At 41.7% G+C, this 18,342-nt stretch overlaps 1 protein-coding gene and 1 non-coding gene across 3 annotated transcripts; one reads left to right on the top strand and one right to left on the bottom strand.

Moving 5' to 3' along the window:
- The first annotated feature begins 577 nt into the window (after positions 1 to 577).
- Positions 578 to 16,264, top strand: LOC122782880 (guanine nucleotide-binding protein G(I)/G(S)/G(O) subunit gamma-2). Of its 2 annotated transcripts, none has more exons than XM_044047450.1 (4): positions 578 to 827; positions 10,302 to 10,378; positions 14,270 to 14,392; positions 15,178 to 16,264. In XM_044047450.1, the coding sequence occupies exons 3-4, from the start codon at positions 14,306 to 14,308 to the stop codon at positions 15,304 to 15,306; spliced, it is 216 nt and encodes a 71-aa protein (XP_043903385.1). In that variant the 5' UTR covers positions 578 to 827; positions 10,302 to 10,378; positions 14,270 to 14,305; the 3' UTR covers positions 15,307 to 16,264. The 2 variants fall into 2 exon arrangements, with proteins under 2 accessions (XP_043903385.1, XP_043903386.1); XM_044047451.1 differs by lacking the exon at positions 578 to 827 and adding an exon at positions 4,104 to 4,184.
- A 1,925-nt stretch (positions 16,265 to 18,189) lies between these two features.
- trnal-cag lies at positions 18,190 to 18,272 on the bottom strand. Its single transcript has one exon. It is a non-coding gene; the product is annotated as a tRNA-Leu (tRNA).
- Positions 18,273 to 18,342: the final 70 nt, after the last annotated feature.

Genomic DNA, 18,342 nt, shown 5'->3' with positions numbered 1-18,342 from the left:
ATCTCACCAAAACCGATTGGATCCTGGACATGCAGAAAACCGTCTTTGTTATGACTCAAATGTGAAATAGCGACCTGCTTTGTGTGTTGTTGTTGTTGCAGCTTTGATGTGAAGTTGCCGGGACACTGTGTTTTTGTTTTTTTTCTGTTTTAATCTTTGAAGGTTCACAGTAAACAGCAGGAGCAAATGCTGGGAGTGCGATGCAGGAGGTCGCTGCTGTTCTTGTTTAGGGTTGAGTGCCCCTTTTTTCGTGCAATGTCTGGAACCATATACAGAAGCAAAAACGTGAGTCAAGAAGGAGGAGAACGAGCAGCTGAGGGCGACGCGGAAGCCAGTATGAATATTTATCAAGTGGGAAATCCAGCTCGTCCACACTGTCAGCTGTCCTGGTATGCATTTGTTTACTGTAGGTGTTTAAGAGACAGTTGAGGCTTTTCCTGTGGACCTTTGGGAGATGGAGGGAGTGTGTCCTTATAACAGAAAAAAGAAGACAGAAAGCAAGAGGGAGGAGGGAAAAAAAAAGGAGAGGAGGGGGTGGGTGGTTTCTAGCAGCCAGAGCATTTGGCTGAAGGGTGGAGACTCAGAGCAGCAGTAAGGAGGGAGGCAGGGAGGACCTCAGCTGAGAGAGAGAGAGACGTAGAGGCACACAGAGAGAGGAGTGTGTGCTGGATGTATGCGCTTGCTTTGCTGACTGACTGACAGACTGTGTGTGTGTGTTTGTGTGTGACAGATAGAGAGGAAATTGCGTGGATACTACTCTGCAGGACTGGATACGCTCGGCATCCCAGGAGTCAAAGAGGCACACACACACACACAATCAAATAAAGGTAAGATATTTCATTTTTCATTTTTGCACTCAGATATTATTTATGATTTTCTGGTTTGGTGACATCTGGGTTAATTGCATCCAAAACAGGGTGTGTTTCAGAAGAGGAGGGGTGGGGGTTTCTATCCACACTGTCATTTTGTCATTATTTGAGGGGCGAAATTGAATGCCGCTGGCTGGTTTTGCATCATGGAATCCCCTCCTACCTCTAAAAACCTTTTAAAATCTGCCTGCTGCTTTATTTTCCTCACCCCTCTTCATGTGTCCATGTGAGGGGAATAAGAGAATGGGCTGCCTTGCTCCATTCTCTCCTTCTTCTTCTTCCACCCTCCCTCTTCTTCCCTCAGGATTGGGCAGATCTTATAATGTGGAGCCAGAGGAATTAAGGGCATCTGTTTCAGAGGGATATTTGCACAAGCAGGAGAATGAGAAAGAGACGGATGAAAAAAAAGGGGGGATGTGGCATACACAGAAGGGATGCAAAAGAAAGGAACCAGAGAGGAAACCTACACGCCTCTTATGAGGTGTTCTAGCCATTCTCGACCCTCCCCCCCCAATACCATGAGGAGAAAGCAGTTGACCACACACAAGCTCCATGTATTGGCTGTAACAGGCAGATGGCCAGGAGAGGAGGTGAAGGAGGTAGAAGAGGTGGTGGAGGAGGGTAGGTTGTAGTTGTTATGTCAGACAGATACTGTCCCTGAGTGTGCGTTGCATTCACAAGAAAACTGAGAAGGAACAAGATGTGCTGTTGTTCCCCACTCTTACCTCGTCATGTGAAAAGCATCGTCATGCACACTTCACAGTAAATCATCCAATCATGTGTGTGTGTGCGGTTATGTGCATGCACAAATGCACATAACCACAAATGCGAGTCAGAATTACGCAAGAACTCACGTCCTGGCCGCTCGAACTGTATCTTGAAGACGAGCTTCGCCAAGGCCACGGATGGTTTCGTATGCGCCCGTGTTTAGACTGTAAGAGAGGTTACAACGTGTCCAGTGTTGCACAAGGAACATCAGAAATCCTGAGAGTTCTCTGGAGCACAATAGAAAGTATTTCGTGTTACGGATGGAAAACAGAGAGAGGGAAAGGGAGGAAATATTGCGTATCCATCCAGGTTTTTATTGACCACATGACATCTCCACTCCCTTCACAGCCTTCAACCGAAAGAGTTATTCGATTTCAGGCCAAATTGTAAGAAGTTCTTCACAGGGCTGGGCTTCCCAAAAGCATCTTTTGGCTGAAGTCTTCTCTGTGTGAAGTCTCTATGACCTTTAAAACAACTAATGTGTGTCACAGTGATGTACAGTGGAGTGCTGAGTGATGAGGTAGGAAGGATGTTGTTGCTCTTTGGCCTCACCCTTGGTACTTAAAGCACCTGTTAGCTTCCAGCAGTGTTGTTTTTGGGTTTTTTTATGTAGTCAAGCATGCTTTTGTTTTGTCAAGATAGATTCATCCAGAGCTACTGTTTGGGATGTTCTGTCCGAGATATGTTTGCATGCTCCTCAAGTTTTGGAAGTTAAATGTCAATTCAATTCAAAGTCAAATCTTAGGATACAACTATCAGGTCTCAGTTATTCTCTTTTCCTAGGTAGTGCCAAAGAAATTTAATCCAAACATCTTAAGTCCAAGTCATACCTCAATAAAGACAAGTACAATCATAACAAATGTCAGGTCTACAATGGCCATATTTTTATTCTATTCAGACATGAATCAATATCGGATAGAGCATGTGTTTGGTCTCAAAGCTGAATTTGATCCTTTGTGAGCCAACTCTCAAGTAGGTTAATTGACACAGAAGCCAACATTATGTCTGAAATCCTGATTTTTGAGACTCAAATGTGCCTTGAGTCCTCGTCTCAAGTCCCCAAACCAAATACTATCCAAGATCTTCCTCATATGTAGACCACAGAAAGTCTGGTCTCACAGCAGTCAGTTCCAAGTCCTCATTTTTGTGTCCTAATTCTAATTTAAATCCAGTATAAGTACCTCATCTGTTTTTTGGTTTGTTTTTGGCATCAACCCAACTGGGTCTCTTGGCTGAAGTCCGTGAGGGCAAAATGTGACACTTCAATATTTTTACTTTCGAGCCTTGAGCCAAGTCTTGAAAGAATCTGTCTGGAGAGCTCTTTTATTCTGACTTAAGTCTGACCAACTCTGGTCCAACACTCAAGTCCACTTGACCCGTTTTATGTCTTTTGCAACAAATACAAATGAGTCTTTGTCCAAACAAGCTTTAAGGACCAAATGCAAAAATGTGTTATTGTTCATGCTTATCCAAGTCTAACGTCCTGTCTAAACAATTCCCAAGAAAGATCATTGACAACAAATAAGTGATAAGTGAGAAACTCCATTGAATGCAAGTCTGTTAATGCAGATCTCTATCTGTTGTATTCTGGCTAAACCAGATCCACTTTCTATTCTTGTCAACCAGTTGAAGCAAATCAGGATCTGAAACTCTCACAGAGGCACACTCACACTTGGGTAGAATCTAAACAAGCCCGGATGTTTTGTAATATTATAAACAGCCCAGGACTCTGACCATGTTATTCAGACCCTGCTGATTCCTCATCACGATGGCTCACAGAGGTGCGATTAATGCATACAAATATGGCCAAACTCATCGTTTGTGACGCGGAGCAGGAAGCGAGCTTTTTTAATTTGACGACCACACCGACCACTTCCAGATTTGATTTCCACAGTGGAAAAGAAGCTGCACACAGTGGCTGATTTCTTGCCGAAGTGGCCAGGGGAATTGAAAAAAAACCATCGCTAGTATTATCTGGCCTTGAGCTGGTGTTAATTTTTCCACCCTGGTCTCACAAAAGCATGTGTGCTTTTTATGGGTGCATAAAAGCTCTATAGCTGCTCCTGTGATAGCATCGCTATGCATTGTTTCTACCCCACTGACTCCACTGCTGTTACATAACACACATATCAAAGGTCACAAGCGCGAGTCTTTAAACGTTTGAGGAAAAGAAAACGCACTTGGTCGCTTGCTTTAATCCAACAAAGAAGAAACATGCTGATCCTTGATCGTTTGATTTAATAAACATAATAGACCACATTTGCCCTCCCTGGAGCAATCAGCATCCTCCCTGCTGCCTCCTTGACTCCCAGGAGATGCATCATTTCCTGGGCCACTGCCTTCTCCCCTCCCCCCCTTCTGGGACCTAAATTAACCCTCAGCACGCACACACACACACACACACACATGTCATATGCATACACACTCACGTACAACACAACCACAGAGATTGCAGGATGGGCAGGGCATGCTGGGGGTGGCACAGATGTCCGGGCTAATCAAATGATTGCGGGTGGCGGCGGTCTGACCGAGAAGCAGCAGCACGAGGTGAGACCAAATAGAAACTGTAAATAGCTCCGTGAAAAAGAACTGACTACATTGGTGTTAATACTAGATTTTTTCTGGATTTAACCACCAGCGTTGGTGCATTTTTCTGTTATTCTAACAACAATATTTGCGTAGAATGAAGCTCTCTTCACCAAGTAGGAGGTAATGCATGTTAGCTGGCAGAAATTCTCTAAAATTCGGTATGACAAGTTAAAGGCATGAATGTAGCTTTTGATTCAGTTTCAACCACAATTTATGTTTATGACTTTAAAACTGTTGTAGGCGGGGCCTAAACACTGTATCTGGGCCCCTAAGCACGGATAGATTGAACCTTTTTTAGGTTTCTTTGCCGTGTGGCCAGCTGTTAACAATGCTGGAATAATAATCTTTCCACGATGGGGTATTTTCTACGTGTGTAAATTCATTCTTAAATCAGGGTCCACATTGTTCTAGAGTTCAACACGCGTACTTGATGTCACCCTCGTTTTTGTTTCTGTGTATTCTTTTTAGGGCCAAGTTGTACATGGGTGGGTACCAATGGACTTCCTCATATAACCTCAAGCAAGTTCTCATTGTTACCCGTCTTCTTCATTTTCTCTTTGACCAAAACAAGAGGAAACTGGACTAGAAAGTGTTGGACGGATTACAAAATGTACATCATGCAGACCCTAATGGGCCTCTACATAAATGCGGAGGTGGAAAATATCGTAGAATAGAAAGTAGGAGTGGTCTCTCCCTGAGCTAGGAGGCTTCACCTCTCATTTCTCTCTGGATTGTCCTGTGATTGGTCGAATGCTCCCATCACAGGCCAGATTCCCCAAGGCTGTAAACTGAGTCTTCGGGGAGGTGCCACAGTCAATTCTGTCTCTCAGATGACTTGATTGACGTTATGCACATACCATTTATCCTGTTCAGGGTCATGGAGGTCAGCAGGGGCCGGTCTCAGCTGGCAGAGGGGGAAATGCAGGATTGACAGGTCACCAGATCATCATGTGTGCTGAAATGATATACAAGTAGGCATCAATATGTAACCTGTAATGTGAAAATGCTGAGGTTTGGTGCTATATAATGGCCAATAATTTCATAAATATGATGTTCAAGTGAAATCATGAATGAGACGAAAGCTTTCCTCCCACACACGGTGTGGATCCAAACCACTGTGATGCTGTTATAGTTGCCGTCAGCGTAGTAGATACACCCTACTCCTCCTAACAGGCTGTAGATGATAAATATAAGGTGATTAGAACTTTTCTAAATGTTCCACATTCCCATGGAGTGGGCGCTGATGTCAGTCCTGTGCTCGTTACATTCAGAAACAGTGATGGAGAAAGAGGCTCAGCTGTCACATTTAAAGTCATTGTCCCCAGACGATGATTGCCTGACAGCTCTGCTCGCCGCGTGTCCCCCATCGCATTCACTTTGTGTTTGCGTGCACAGAGGGAGCAGCGTCCTTTCTCTTATTCAAGGGCAAGGATCCGTGCTATATTACAGTCAATAGTCAATATCCTCGCGATAGTGCTCATTAATAAAACCAGAGGTCAGTTTTATATTACTTCTCCTTCGCTGCGGTCGCCATAAAAGACTCAGGAAGAGGATATTACCACCTCTTTTATCTTCCCTGCTAAACTTTTTTTCCCCCCACCGTTTCCGGTTTTTCTTCATTTTTTTATCTCGTTCTGTGCACTCTCTCCTATCAGTTTACGACTCTGTAAATCTTTGTCCAGCCGAGCGTGCCCTCCGCTGCCTCTTGTTTCACAGTGACATCGCAGAGTGTAGTTCATTGTCCCGTGACATGATGCGGATGGTGTGGTCACACTGCGAGGGCTCGGATGCGTGCGTGCGAGCGCTGCTACTTGCTCATGCTCAACTGCAAAATTGTCTTTTAAGTAATGAATTTCTGAAAATCCACAGGGAGGGTCTGGATTTATTTTGTGGGTTTTGGAGTGAAAACACCGAGTTCAAAACAAAGACTCACTCAGCACAGAAAAGTTCAGTTTCAGCTTGAATGGCAACAACATTAGAGTCAGGAGTTAAGACCATTAGTTAGAAAAACCCACACCCCAAAAGAGATGTTTCTCATTTCAAACAAAGCAGTTCACTGCACTGACCCTTCATTTAACCTCTAATTTGAACAGTGAGTATTCAAACATAGAAAAGCAGGCTGTATGGATGAAATGATATATAATTCCATCACACATGCAGTGAATTTCTATCATTCAAAATGCTGTCTAGCTTGCCAACATAGCACGTCATTAGCAGTTAGCACACCAACTGTGTATTATGTGGTACTGTGTGGGAACTGGTGAGTGAACATTATCCGATCTTTGCTGCTTTGTATAGATTTGGGGCAAATACTCTCTCGTAGCATTATCTGCGCTGAGACACAGTGGAAAACCGGCATATCTAGCTAGCTCCATCATGTGTTGTGAATGAATGGTAAGATTAGCAAATGCAGCAACGATAAACCACATGGGAGGGTTTAGCAAATGGTCAGCAAAATAGAATATTTCAAACTTAGCCCATTCTGCCTCCTCTCCGTCCCTGCACACCCTCACAGGTTAATGGCTGACTCTCCAGGGTCCAGATGGCTGAGCCAGGGACTGATTTTTAATTACCACACTCTGGGCGTCACATAGGACGAAACACTCCCTGCCTGGCTGCCGTAATTTCTTTCTTTGTATGGTGCAAAAGAAAAAGAGGACAGGATAATAAGGTGTGCGCTACAGGAAGAGAAAGGGGGGGAAAGAGGGAGGGGTGAGCCAAGCTGAGAGTCAGCGTGCGTGGGAGTACGTGAGAGATCGTCACTCTCGACAGGCCAGGAATTATATTTTCCTCACCAGGATGTTTCCTGTTGCGCATAATCACCCTTTAAGTCAGCAACACCCCGAGCCGAGCAGCAGCTATAATCACATCTGTGGAGAGCCTCGTCATGAAAACAGGCCCCCTGAAAAGTCAGGAGGAAGGGGTTCAAAACAGCTCCAAATGGCAGGGTACGGATGGCAGAGGGGGTCGGATTGATTTGGTGGTGTTGGCAGGAGGACGGAGCTTGTTGGGGGTGTTTTAGTCCCATCATTGAACACCTGTCGACCACAGAGGGAGGGATGGGAAGCAGAAGGCACAGGATGGAAATGGATCACCAGGCACATCACATAATGGATATTCTTGTCCTTCTTCTCCTCAGTATAGTTCAGATAAAGATGCTTCGCCGGTATAAAGAAGAGAACAATATTGCCAAAGCTTGTTTCTTCATCTTGCATGCTCTGCAACATAAATATGATGACACAAACACTGTATGAAGATGGTCAGATTCAGCAGCATTTTTTATTTTTTTTGCTTCGCTTTCTTTGTCTTATTCCCACAACACTCAGAAATCGACAGTGGAAAGGAAAAAAAACAAAGAAAGATGGAAAATTGCAGTCAGGATTTTTTCCCTATCACACAGTATTTTTCCATACACAGTCAAGTTGAGTCGTGGTCATAGCTCGACGACGCCATTCAGGTGGTCCAGTATTCAAGAAGTGTTTGCCACCTCCGCTCCACTCCGCGTGGCCAAACACTTGTTAGCATTGTTTCCAGTGTTGCTGGTGACTAGTTATTAGCATGTTGAGCACCCTTCCAAGTCTTATTACCATTCATTGACTAAAGAATGTCTTTTATTTTAAAAAAGAAAACAGAATTTTGCCACATTTTTGTTGCTGTTTTTATTCTTCTGTGTTCTTCTTGAGTCCGACTGAAGGTGTACATGCAGTAATGGCTCAACTCCCAATCACATTATCTGTGTGTGTTAGTCGGAGAAATCCAATTAAGTACAATTTTATTCAGACTTAACATGTTTACATGTATTTTTACAAGTCTGGTTTCAGTCAGACTAACACGATAACTGTGTTAGTCTGATGGCGGCACATATGCTGCTTCAAGCACACTGTACAGATTGTCAAAGAACCAAGAAATCCTGTCGGATATTTATTTTCATTGAGAATCTCCTGGTTGCAAATGTGAGTCTGCTGAGTGATGAGCAGGATGTCTCTGGGTGAGAACATGCTCTGAGCAAATAAAAACTTGGCAACAAGTGACAGGCCCATGTGACTGTTTGTCATCTGAGTCTGTCTTTCAGCAGGGAAGATAATGTCCGCAATGGTGATTAGTTGTAAATGAGTCACGTTACTTTAATATACTGTACTGTATTTTCCATATATATGACTCTGGAGAACACTTGTGAGTAACTGACATCATTATTGCCTTTGTTTTCCTTCTGGAAAGGTCAACATTTAATACTGTAAATGATGGATTCAACAGAAATGACATGTCAGATGCTTTTTTTCCGTCGCTTTGGGCACTTTTTTATTTTTTGATATTTTAAAGACCAGCAAAAATTATTTGAAAAATTGATAAAAACAAACTTTTGTTCAATTTAATAGAAAAAGCTAAGATATCAGCTTGAAAGTAAAGTATTGTTTTGTTATTGGTACCTCTAGTTTTCATCCCTTGAATGAAAAGCAGCAAGACAATCCAGCCCCACACTAAAACAACTGAAACGGCAAATATTTCAAGAATCCTTGCAATGATTAAAATTATTATACGTCTTGCATAACACAGTGTAAAAGTGGAGATTAACGGCTCCGCACTGGATCAGCACTGGTGACAGTGCACTGCAGTAAGAGCTGCTGCCTTCTCTTTTATTTACTTTTTAATCTCTAAGCAGTTTCGCTGTCTCTAAAATACTCGAAGCTCAGAGGTTTGGCCGCTGTTGGCGAGGTTTTGTTAATGGATGCTTCAATGTAACGTCGCTTTAATGTTTCGCGCTGCCGTGATTTACGAGGGCTGGAATTCCCTTCCTCGGCAGATCTGCTCATGCAGGTTAATTGGCCCATTTGTCAGAAGCAGCAGCAAAACCGCGCTGCAGAGTCACAGATGCACCGAGAATGGATCTGTTGTACCAGAGGAAGACAGACACGGGGACAGATAGAGAGGAGGAAGAGGAAGAGAGGTGAAGAGGTCGGCGTCAACAGAAGCACAGTTCGTTTGACATTTTGGGAAATGCAATTATTCACTTTCTTGCATAGAGTAAGATGAGACGAGTGATACTACTCTGTACAGTGCATTCAGTGACCGGAGAGTGCTGACAGGTAGCTTAGCTTATTTTAGCATCGTAAAGGGATTTAAAAAAAAAAAAAGGTCAAAGGTAACAAGGCTCAGAGCTACATTTTGGATTATTTTAATGCTGGACTTGTACTGCACTGCAGCTTTACTTGGAAGTCATCATTTCCTATTTATGAGAGGGGAATTTCAATATGAAGCGCCCTTTGAAGTTGTAATTTCAGGCCATTAACTCATTTGAGCTCCTCATGCCTCATGTTCACAGTTCAAGATGGCTACCTTTAGCATCCATGCCTTGTAGCATGTTTAGATCTGATATACATTTATTTTTTGTCTTTTTGTGAAATAAGTTATACACTCAGTACTGTCCTACTGGTGTGTGTGAACATGTTGCTTTATATATATATATATATATATGTATATATATATATATATATATGTATATATATATATATATATATATATATATATATACATATATATGAAACACAGTATAATGTTTTTGACAGGTGGACCAGATTAGCTCGCTAGTTAGCAAAGCTAGCTGTAGCATCTTCGTGGTTGTTCTTTTGACTGTTTCCTATTTTACTGTTTTTATTTTGTGAGTGTGAAAGTGTCTCGATTGTGTTGAATGTACTGTGTCATTGTTCTTGCTGTTAACAAAAAAACACAACGCAGAACACACATCGCCCGTCTCTTCATAGTTGTTAAGCCATTTCTTGTCTTTATATACTAACCTAAACCAATTCCACGGACATGTGACTCTCCTTATGTGATTTTAGACACTAAATGATGTAAATAATTTACCAAAGAATGTTACCGAAATGTTTATAACCATTGATTATGACTGTAGTTTGTTTTTGGTTCTCCGTCAGTGTTTGTTAGCTGTGCTCAGAGGCTACACACACACACTGTATAATTTACCTGGAATGTAGCACTAAAAGTGTGGACGTCTTCTTTCTCTGATCGGCCTCTAAATGTCACTGTCCCCTGTCTTTATCTCTGTGTCTCCGTTTGCAGAGAGCGAGGCGGACACCAACTGCTGACTGAAGGGCAGGCAGACACCGGGGCTGAGCGCGGAGGAGTGAGCAGACAAGGTAAATGAAGTCAAGGCGAGGGGGGGAGGGAAAAGGCCGCGAGGCAGAGACCTGTTTCAGAATAGTGTGAGTGGACACGGCGATGGCAGTGTCTTCTTTCTGCTCGGAAACTGGTACAAACTGTACAACAGTTGAATGAATCACAATGGCTTCCACACAGTTGTTGACAGTTGACACAGCTGAGGCCTGTGTCCATCTGAATGCACTATTTATCAGCGCCTGCTTGGATGCCACACTTATCGGCATGTTGACACCTTGTGTAACATCTCGGAGTGGTATTTTGAGTAGGAAATTAGGAAGGAAGGAAGTGCATTAGGTTTTGTGATAAAGAGTAACAGCAGGAAAAGAATTCTCTCTTAAAAGAATTAAAAAGCCATCGTCTGAAGCTAAAATGACAAACCACAATATTTATTCAGTTTATTCTTCATTTTTAACCCTTGAATTTACCTCCCAGGCATCAGCTACTTCCTGTGCTTGCCAAACCTCCTTCTCTTGATGTACAAATGTCACAGTGGCATTTTTGCATGGTCCACCGATAATCAGCAGGAAAATTTGTTTTGGGATGTAGTGACAGCTCTGTTAAATAGCTTATAGTTACATATATTCTTTAATATTTTCCAGGTTAGAACTTTGATTATAAATCTTCAGCCTAAGCAGCAGTAACAGTTTATTTTTGTTTCTGAATATTGGATAAACTGCCAAAGGGTTTCTTTACTTTGTAGTCCAGCCCCTGAAGACATGCTTTACATTTTCTTTTATAGTGTTTACTAAACTCATCACGCCTCTGTGTCAGTTTTACAAAAGGAAAAATAGGCTATTGTCCTTAGGTCTGATCATGTTCCGTAAAAACCAAAGACCTAGTTTTTTTGTCGACATCCCAGAAACCTTAAAGCGTGACATCTCTCCCTATCAATAGTCTGGTGATACGCTGGCCTGTTTTGACATCTCCCCTGGGTGTTGAAACAATATTATGGCCTCGAAACCCCGACAAAGACTAATTTCTACTCAGAGTTCTCAGTCATGCCCTTGGAAAAAGTCACCAGCCTATTTTTGTTTTTGGTGAGGGACAAATCCAAGGTTTTCAGGCGGGAGTCACAAGATAAGAGTGCAAAACTTTTCCTAAAAGTTCCTTTAAAATGACAGAATGCAGTTTCGACCTAAAATCTTCATGCGATACACTGTACGGCACCATTTGTCAGGTAAAGCAGGAAAACAGGCATATGGCTTCCACACAGGCAGCCCAGATTAATGCATCTGAACCCTACAGACATGGAGGTTGTTGACAGGAAGTCGTAAAAAAATCCCTTCACTCCACTTGTAATAAACAAGATCTTAAGGTCCTTCCTTTAATATGTCTTCTGCTTTTTATAATCAATAATATGTACACACATTTTCCACGTGTGGTTAATTCATTGAACCCAGCTGTACTGACGTAACACCTTAATGAGAGCAAAGTAGATTCAGAATTGAGATCGTGACACCGACCTCAGTTTGAATTTAGGCACGATCACCATAAAAGGTGAAACTCTCCTGTGAGCGAGAGCAAACAGGATCCCTCAGCCGCGCTGAATGTGAAACAGTGTTTATTCAAACTGCTCAGTCTGCTTCAGGTTATGCTCATGAATCTTCCTCACCCTGTCACTCGGTTTACCCTGACATCAGCTCGAGATACTCCAGTTCAGTTTCGGAGCAGGTTTCGGCCTTATAAATACTGTAAATGTTCACCTTATCTTGTGTTTCAAAACTATTTCCAGTTATTTTAGAGTGATAGGGCTTAGAATGTACGTCTGTTTATGTTCATACTGAGTGTAGAAACACTATAGTGCCACCCACTGTGTCAACTTCGAACCTGAAGACGTTCAGACGTGCAGTTGCTAGTCTGCCAGCACATTGTTGAGATTAACAACTGGTTCTAGCTTCGTGAATGTGACGTTTTTACAGCTTTCTTGTTTAGAATGAGTGTGTGTTTGTCTTTGGGGTGTAGTGGTGTGATGTTCTCCATATGTAAGCTGTGACCGCTGCTAAAGATGATTTATGGAGGACGACTCGCTGGACAATGACAAGTTGCCATTGTTAATTTTTGTTTTATACAGCTTAAAAAATCAATATTTAGATGACTTGATATTAAAAAAAGGAATCATGATTTGGCTGCACAATAACATCTCTGTCCAAATCACATTTGGTTTTCTGAGTTTAGTAAGAAATGGTAGGCTCGTAGGCAAGCGTTGATAAATCGAGGTATCATGTGAAAACTGTAACCGGTGACCCTGCGCTGAGCTTTTGATTAATGAAGCGCATCAGGTCATCGGGGTTTCGGGTCGTGCGACACCAGAGATTCCTTGCGGCGGTTTAGCAGCCCGATGAGCAGATGTGCCATCGTGGAGCATCAATATTCATACTCAGCTCCAGCACCTTGCTGAGATCAGTGTTGACCTCACACTGAGTCGTACCACAGTGCATGCAGGAGGGAGAAGGGTGGCGCAGGCAAGATGGATCACACACCAAGGACGATGGTGTGTGTTAGAGCGCCCGCAGCTCCGTCCATTCTGTCAATGAGGCAGAGAAGCGAGTGAGGACATGAAACTAAAACTGCTTACCAAAACAGACAGGTGACAAGATAAAAGATGCTTCAATCCACAAAAATAATCATCATTATTAATTTCATTTATAGAGCACAAACAAAATCCAGATGACACAAGGTTGTCAATCATCAGAAGTCAATTATTCTTCATTCAGCTTCTCCCCTTAGGGGTCGCCACAGCTGGCCATCTCCCTCCATCTTGTCCTCTTGTGTTACGTCAACTGTCCTAGTGTCCTCTTCACAACATCCATGAACCTTCTCTGTGGTCTTCCTCTCTTTTTCTTCTCCTGCCCAGCAGCTCCATCTTCATCATCCTTTGTCCAATATAATCTCTTTCTCCATCCTCTGCACGTGACCGAAACCATGTCAACCGTGACTCTCTTGCTTTATCTCCAACCCGTTCAACCTGAGCTGTCCCTGGAATATGCTGATTGACTAATCAGAAGTAATCTGCCATTTGTTCCCAATGCAGTTTTTTGTCCCAACAACCATTCTTAAATAAAGTTGTCTGAAAACTAGCCAGTGACCTATTTACACCCACATGTCACACCACTCAATCCATTCATTCAGACGAAAAGAAACAAACCCACACAAACAAAGATGACTGCAGTCATAACAACCACAGAGAAACCTTTACTGGCATAGAAGGCTCCGCACGTTTACATCTGCTTCCCAAAAGATGACTTCCTTTTTTCCTTTGGATCCAAGGTGGCATAGGCGCCTTTTACCAGTAGTAAAGAGTGAATGAAGGAAGCCAGTGGCAACATTTGAATGCAGTAGCTGGTGTTTGACCAGAGAGGCAGTAGATGCACTGATTTTTATGTCCAATTCCAATACTACTAAATACTAAACTGTAAATATGCTCCTGGATCAACCAATAACATCAATAGATGCCCATATATATGACCGGAAAAAAGTTTGAGGTTTAGTTACACTGTGAGAGCAAATGAAGAGTTTATATCTCTGACACCAGTAATGTTACTTATCCGTTTATCTGTTGTAAATATAGTGCTTGACAAAGCTCTGCCTCCTCGCTCTCCTCCCACCTTCTCTGCCCCCTCCCCTCACTGTCATGGGCTGCCTAGCAACTGACACCATAAATAATATGCCCGAGTGTGTACGCACGTGTGTGCAGTGTACGTGTGTGTGTGTTCACAGGCATGTGATGATAAACAGAGTATCTTGTTCGTTGCACTCCTCTCTGCTTTTGCATGCCCGCAGTATTATAGTGCTTGACTTCATCAGCGACACACTGTGTGTGAATTACAGTGATTCTGGATGTGTAACCCTCCTTCTCCTCCTCCATGTAGAGAGAACGCACGAGAGCTGACTGACTGATCGCGCCCATGGCGAGCAATAACACAGCCAGTATTGCACAAGCCAGGAAGCTGGTGGAGCAGCTGAAGATGGAGGCCAACATTGACAGGATAAAGGTGAGTTGACACATTTCTTTTTAAGGGTGGGAAATATTGGACAAATCCGACTGGGATCTGACACGCAAGCCTGACAAATACCCAACTTATAATACGAAATTGTCAATTTCCCAACCAATTCCACTCAGTTCATCTCAAATCCATTCTCAAAGACATATCAATCTATGTAGAGACACACACCAGTAACCCACCAGTTTGTGTGTGCATGTTTTCAAAAATACCTGCCCCACTTCATCCTCCACGTGAGGGTCACAGCTGACATCGGGTGAAATTTAAATGAAAACACACTGAGATGACCAACCATTCACTCTCACATGAATTTAGAGGGAGGTAACCAAAATTACCCAGAGAAAACCCACAAAGAACATGTAAACTCCGGAGGTGGTGACCTTTCCTGCTGTGAGGCAACAATGCTAGCCACTATTCCACAATTAGTACGTTTACATGCACAGTAGTAGTAGTAATTGAGCTAAGATTTTGGTGCATGGAATCACATTATCCAGGTATGTTAGTCTGACTAAGACTAGCTCGATTTTAGTCGGACTAACGTGTTGACATTAAAAACCAAATTATTAGTCTTAGTCTGACTAAAATCAGACGATCTTCAAAAGAAACCTCACCCATGAGACAGTAATTTGTCACTTTACAGTTTATTTCATTCTTTTCCCCCATTTGCAGTCTTTTGCTTGATCTTCTTAGCGAAAAGAAAAAAAAGCATATTTTCTTAAATGTAAAATGTGTCTTTAACCTTGTGCATATAAATGTGTTTTTTGGTTTAAACCCAGGTGTCAAAAGCAGCAGCGGACTTAATGTCATACTGCGAAGCTCATGCCAAAGAGGACCCTCTGCTATCGCCGGTTCCAGCGTCAGAGAACCCGTTCAGGGAGAAGAAGTTCTTCTGTGCCATTCTGTAAACCCGACATGGCCCTTCAGCAGTCTGCTCGGTGCGGGACTTTGAACGCGGACGTTCAAAATACGTAGAAATCTTTTAGTAGGAGGGCACGGCGATTGATGCCCCTTTCTTGAACGGCACCGTAAGAGTGCAAAAATTAAAAACCACAGAGTTAATGTGTAACCATTAAAGGGGTTGTGATTGCTTTGTCGAGGGGGTGTTGCAGCATGTTGAAGGGGTCTGTGCTTTATTTTTAGATGATACAAAAGGGATGATAGTGATTGATGATGACGAGCGTGATGATAGCCCAGAGACTTGACGGACAACCGGTCAGCCTAAAAAAGTCTCCAGGTTTTGATGTGTACAAAACAAACAAACAAACAAAAAAATACATAAAATGAGAATAAAAAATATTTTGTGGTTCTTTTGGGACTTCCAAACTTTCTGTTAAATGGCTTGTGGAGACCGAAAAAAATAAATGCCTTCCACTAGATGCCACCTAATTATTGGAATGTTTCTAAGTTGTTTATTTTATGTTTACTTCAACTTTACCTACCACCTAGATATCTTTCTATAACTGTACGTGATTACTGAAACAGCTCTGTCAACTTTTTTTATTTACACCAACAGGTTAGTGAAAGCTTTTTTAATGGGATGTTTGAAACATTGGACTCTGTGATTCTCTTTTCAAAAACCTTTCTGAAAAATCAGTCTCTGTGTATCGACATCTATCTGGCAAATGTGATGCAGTTTGTCTCCTTCAGATACAAACCCTCTTTCTACTCTTTGTATAAAATGACTAGCAAGTAAACTGTGCTGTGCTGTGAGTTCTGGATGTTTGTGTTTGTATCATTAACTAAGTGCATGAAATGAACAAAGGCTCGTCTGTCTTTCCTTTCATGTGGAGATTGTATGAAACAAGGGGCGGCCTCCGTGTGGAAGTGCCAGAAAATATTAAAATAAGAATGACTCAGTCTGGACTCAACGAGGAAGAAATGACTTTGTTCCTATAAAACCTCTGTTAATTGCTGCAGCTGCAACAATCCTTAGACACTATTTAGACCATTAAGTGGGGAAGGCCTTAGCTTTTTTGTTTAAAAAATGTAGTTACATCCAAACCTAAACAGGAGCTAATTTAAGTTTTAAAAACCTTATTTAACTTGTTAGGAAATAAGCTTTCCTTCAAAATTAATTAAAGAAAAATCTAATTGTTCTGCTTGTTCCAAATGTTCAGGGGTGTTGCTTCATCGTGTGAATACATAATTTGATATAAAGTTAATTGGAATTCTCACTGACACCAAGTTATTTGCATTTTTGAAAACAATCCAAACGTTGAGTTTCAAATAAAGTATCTGGTTCTGATTAGAGTTTGGTTGCACAGTGCAATTGTGCCAATTGGATCAAGATGAATGTCTCTTGCATCACCTACTGGATAGACAGCACTGTTTTACCTCCTGTTGCCATCCTCCTGCAAGAGAATATGCGCCCCCTACAGGCATTTTACTTGCAACTACATGGGTGAACCTTAACCTGATATTGTATTTAACACATTGCTAGAAACACATGGGTCAAATTGTAATTAGAATAATAGAATAATTATGAATTGGTTAAAAAATGTCACTATTTTTGTATATAGAAGAACTGTGGCTCTGTGATAGAGCAGGTCATCTTCCATTCTGAAGGTTGGATGCCTGAGGTTTAAATTTATTTTACTTTAAGTGTTGAAATAATATGAATCAAATAAAATTTCATTAATGTGTCATTAACATCTCGAAAATCACAAAAAAAAAAACAATTTAGGGCTTCAACTCAGAGAAAAAGCACTCAAAGTGCTTAGATGATCAACTATGGGATTACACAACACAAACGAAATGCTTAGCCAAAATCTGTTTACTTCCATTTAAATTGGAAATGTACAGTTTTCATTTTGTGATTGGGTGATTTTAAAGTGTGATACCTGCAAACCTGGCAACCTACCAGTGGACGAGGAGATGCCCGCGCACAGGTGACTGTGAGAACTTTCTGGACTTCCGGACTTATTCCGCTTTTTGCAACGACGGTGAATGAGAAAACGGCGGCATGGGGAATATTTGCAGTTGAACCTCATCAACACGATCACAACGGTATTCAACTTCACGATAAAAAGCACAAAGAAAGGTAAGTGAGCTAACCAGTTAGCTGCTCAAACATTAGCTCAGAAGCTCACTTAAATTTATGTTCCACTTTGACATAATGAGAACAAATTTGTTTTGGTGTATATATCACATTTATTTTATTGATACATGTTACAGTTCCAGGACATGCTCTTTGGCCTTGTAAAAATGTTGTATTTTAATAATTATGACGTAATGCCCATGTAAATTGACTGTTAAGTGGAACCATTGGCATTGTGACATAAACAAAAATAGGTAATTGTTGCTGTTTGGGGCCGTTTTTCAATGTTGGTGGCCATTTTAATAATTATTAGTAATGACCATGTGAAATTTTTAGTGGGACCCTTTGCATTGAGACATAAAAAAAATAGCTAATTGCTATGTGGGGGCTAAAGAAATACGTATTTCATTAGTGACGTCACGGACCTCTGAGCCTGTGCCTTTGCAATTCTGTACAAATACACATAGTAATGCTGGGCCACTGCACTTTTTATCATCGTTCAATTCCAAGTTCTTAATAAGTATCTTCTACTTACTTTTGACTATCATATATAGATACAATTGACTATCATATACAGATACAATCAATCGATTACGTTAAGACTCTGCTGTCTAAACATTTTACTCATCTTTATAGTGGAATTTTTTTTGCTCATTTTGCTGCTTCAGTGCAGCACAGAACCATATGAATGTGTATATATAACCACATGAAAAATTGAAAAAATTAAGTATTCCAAAAAGGAAAAGTATACTGTCAGAAGTGGGATTCGAACCCACGCCTCCAGGGGAGACTGCGACCTGAACGCAGCGCCTTAGACCGCTCGGCCATCCTGACTTGTATTATATGTGGTAAACACATCAATATAAACGTGCACATGAAACTGTCAACATGTTTGCTCTCGATT

Source organism: Solea senegalensis, linkage group LG16 (assembly GCF_019176455.1).
Source record: "Solea senegalensis isolate Sse05_10M linkage group LG16, IFAPA_SoseM_1, whole genome shotgun sequence".
In the NCBI taxonomy this organism is placed as follows: Eukaryota; Metazoa; Chordata; class Actinopteri; order Pleuronectiformes; family Soleidae; genus Solea; species Solea senegalensis.
The sequence above is the reverse complement of the archived record's forward strand: the minus strand, read 5'-3'. Positions and strand labels throughout refer to the sequence as shown.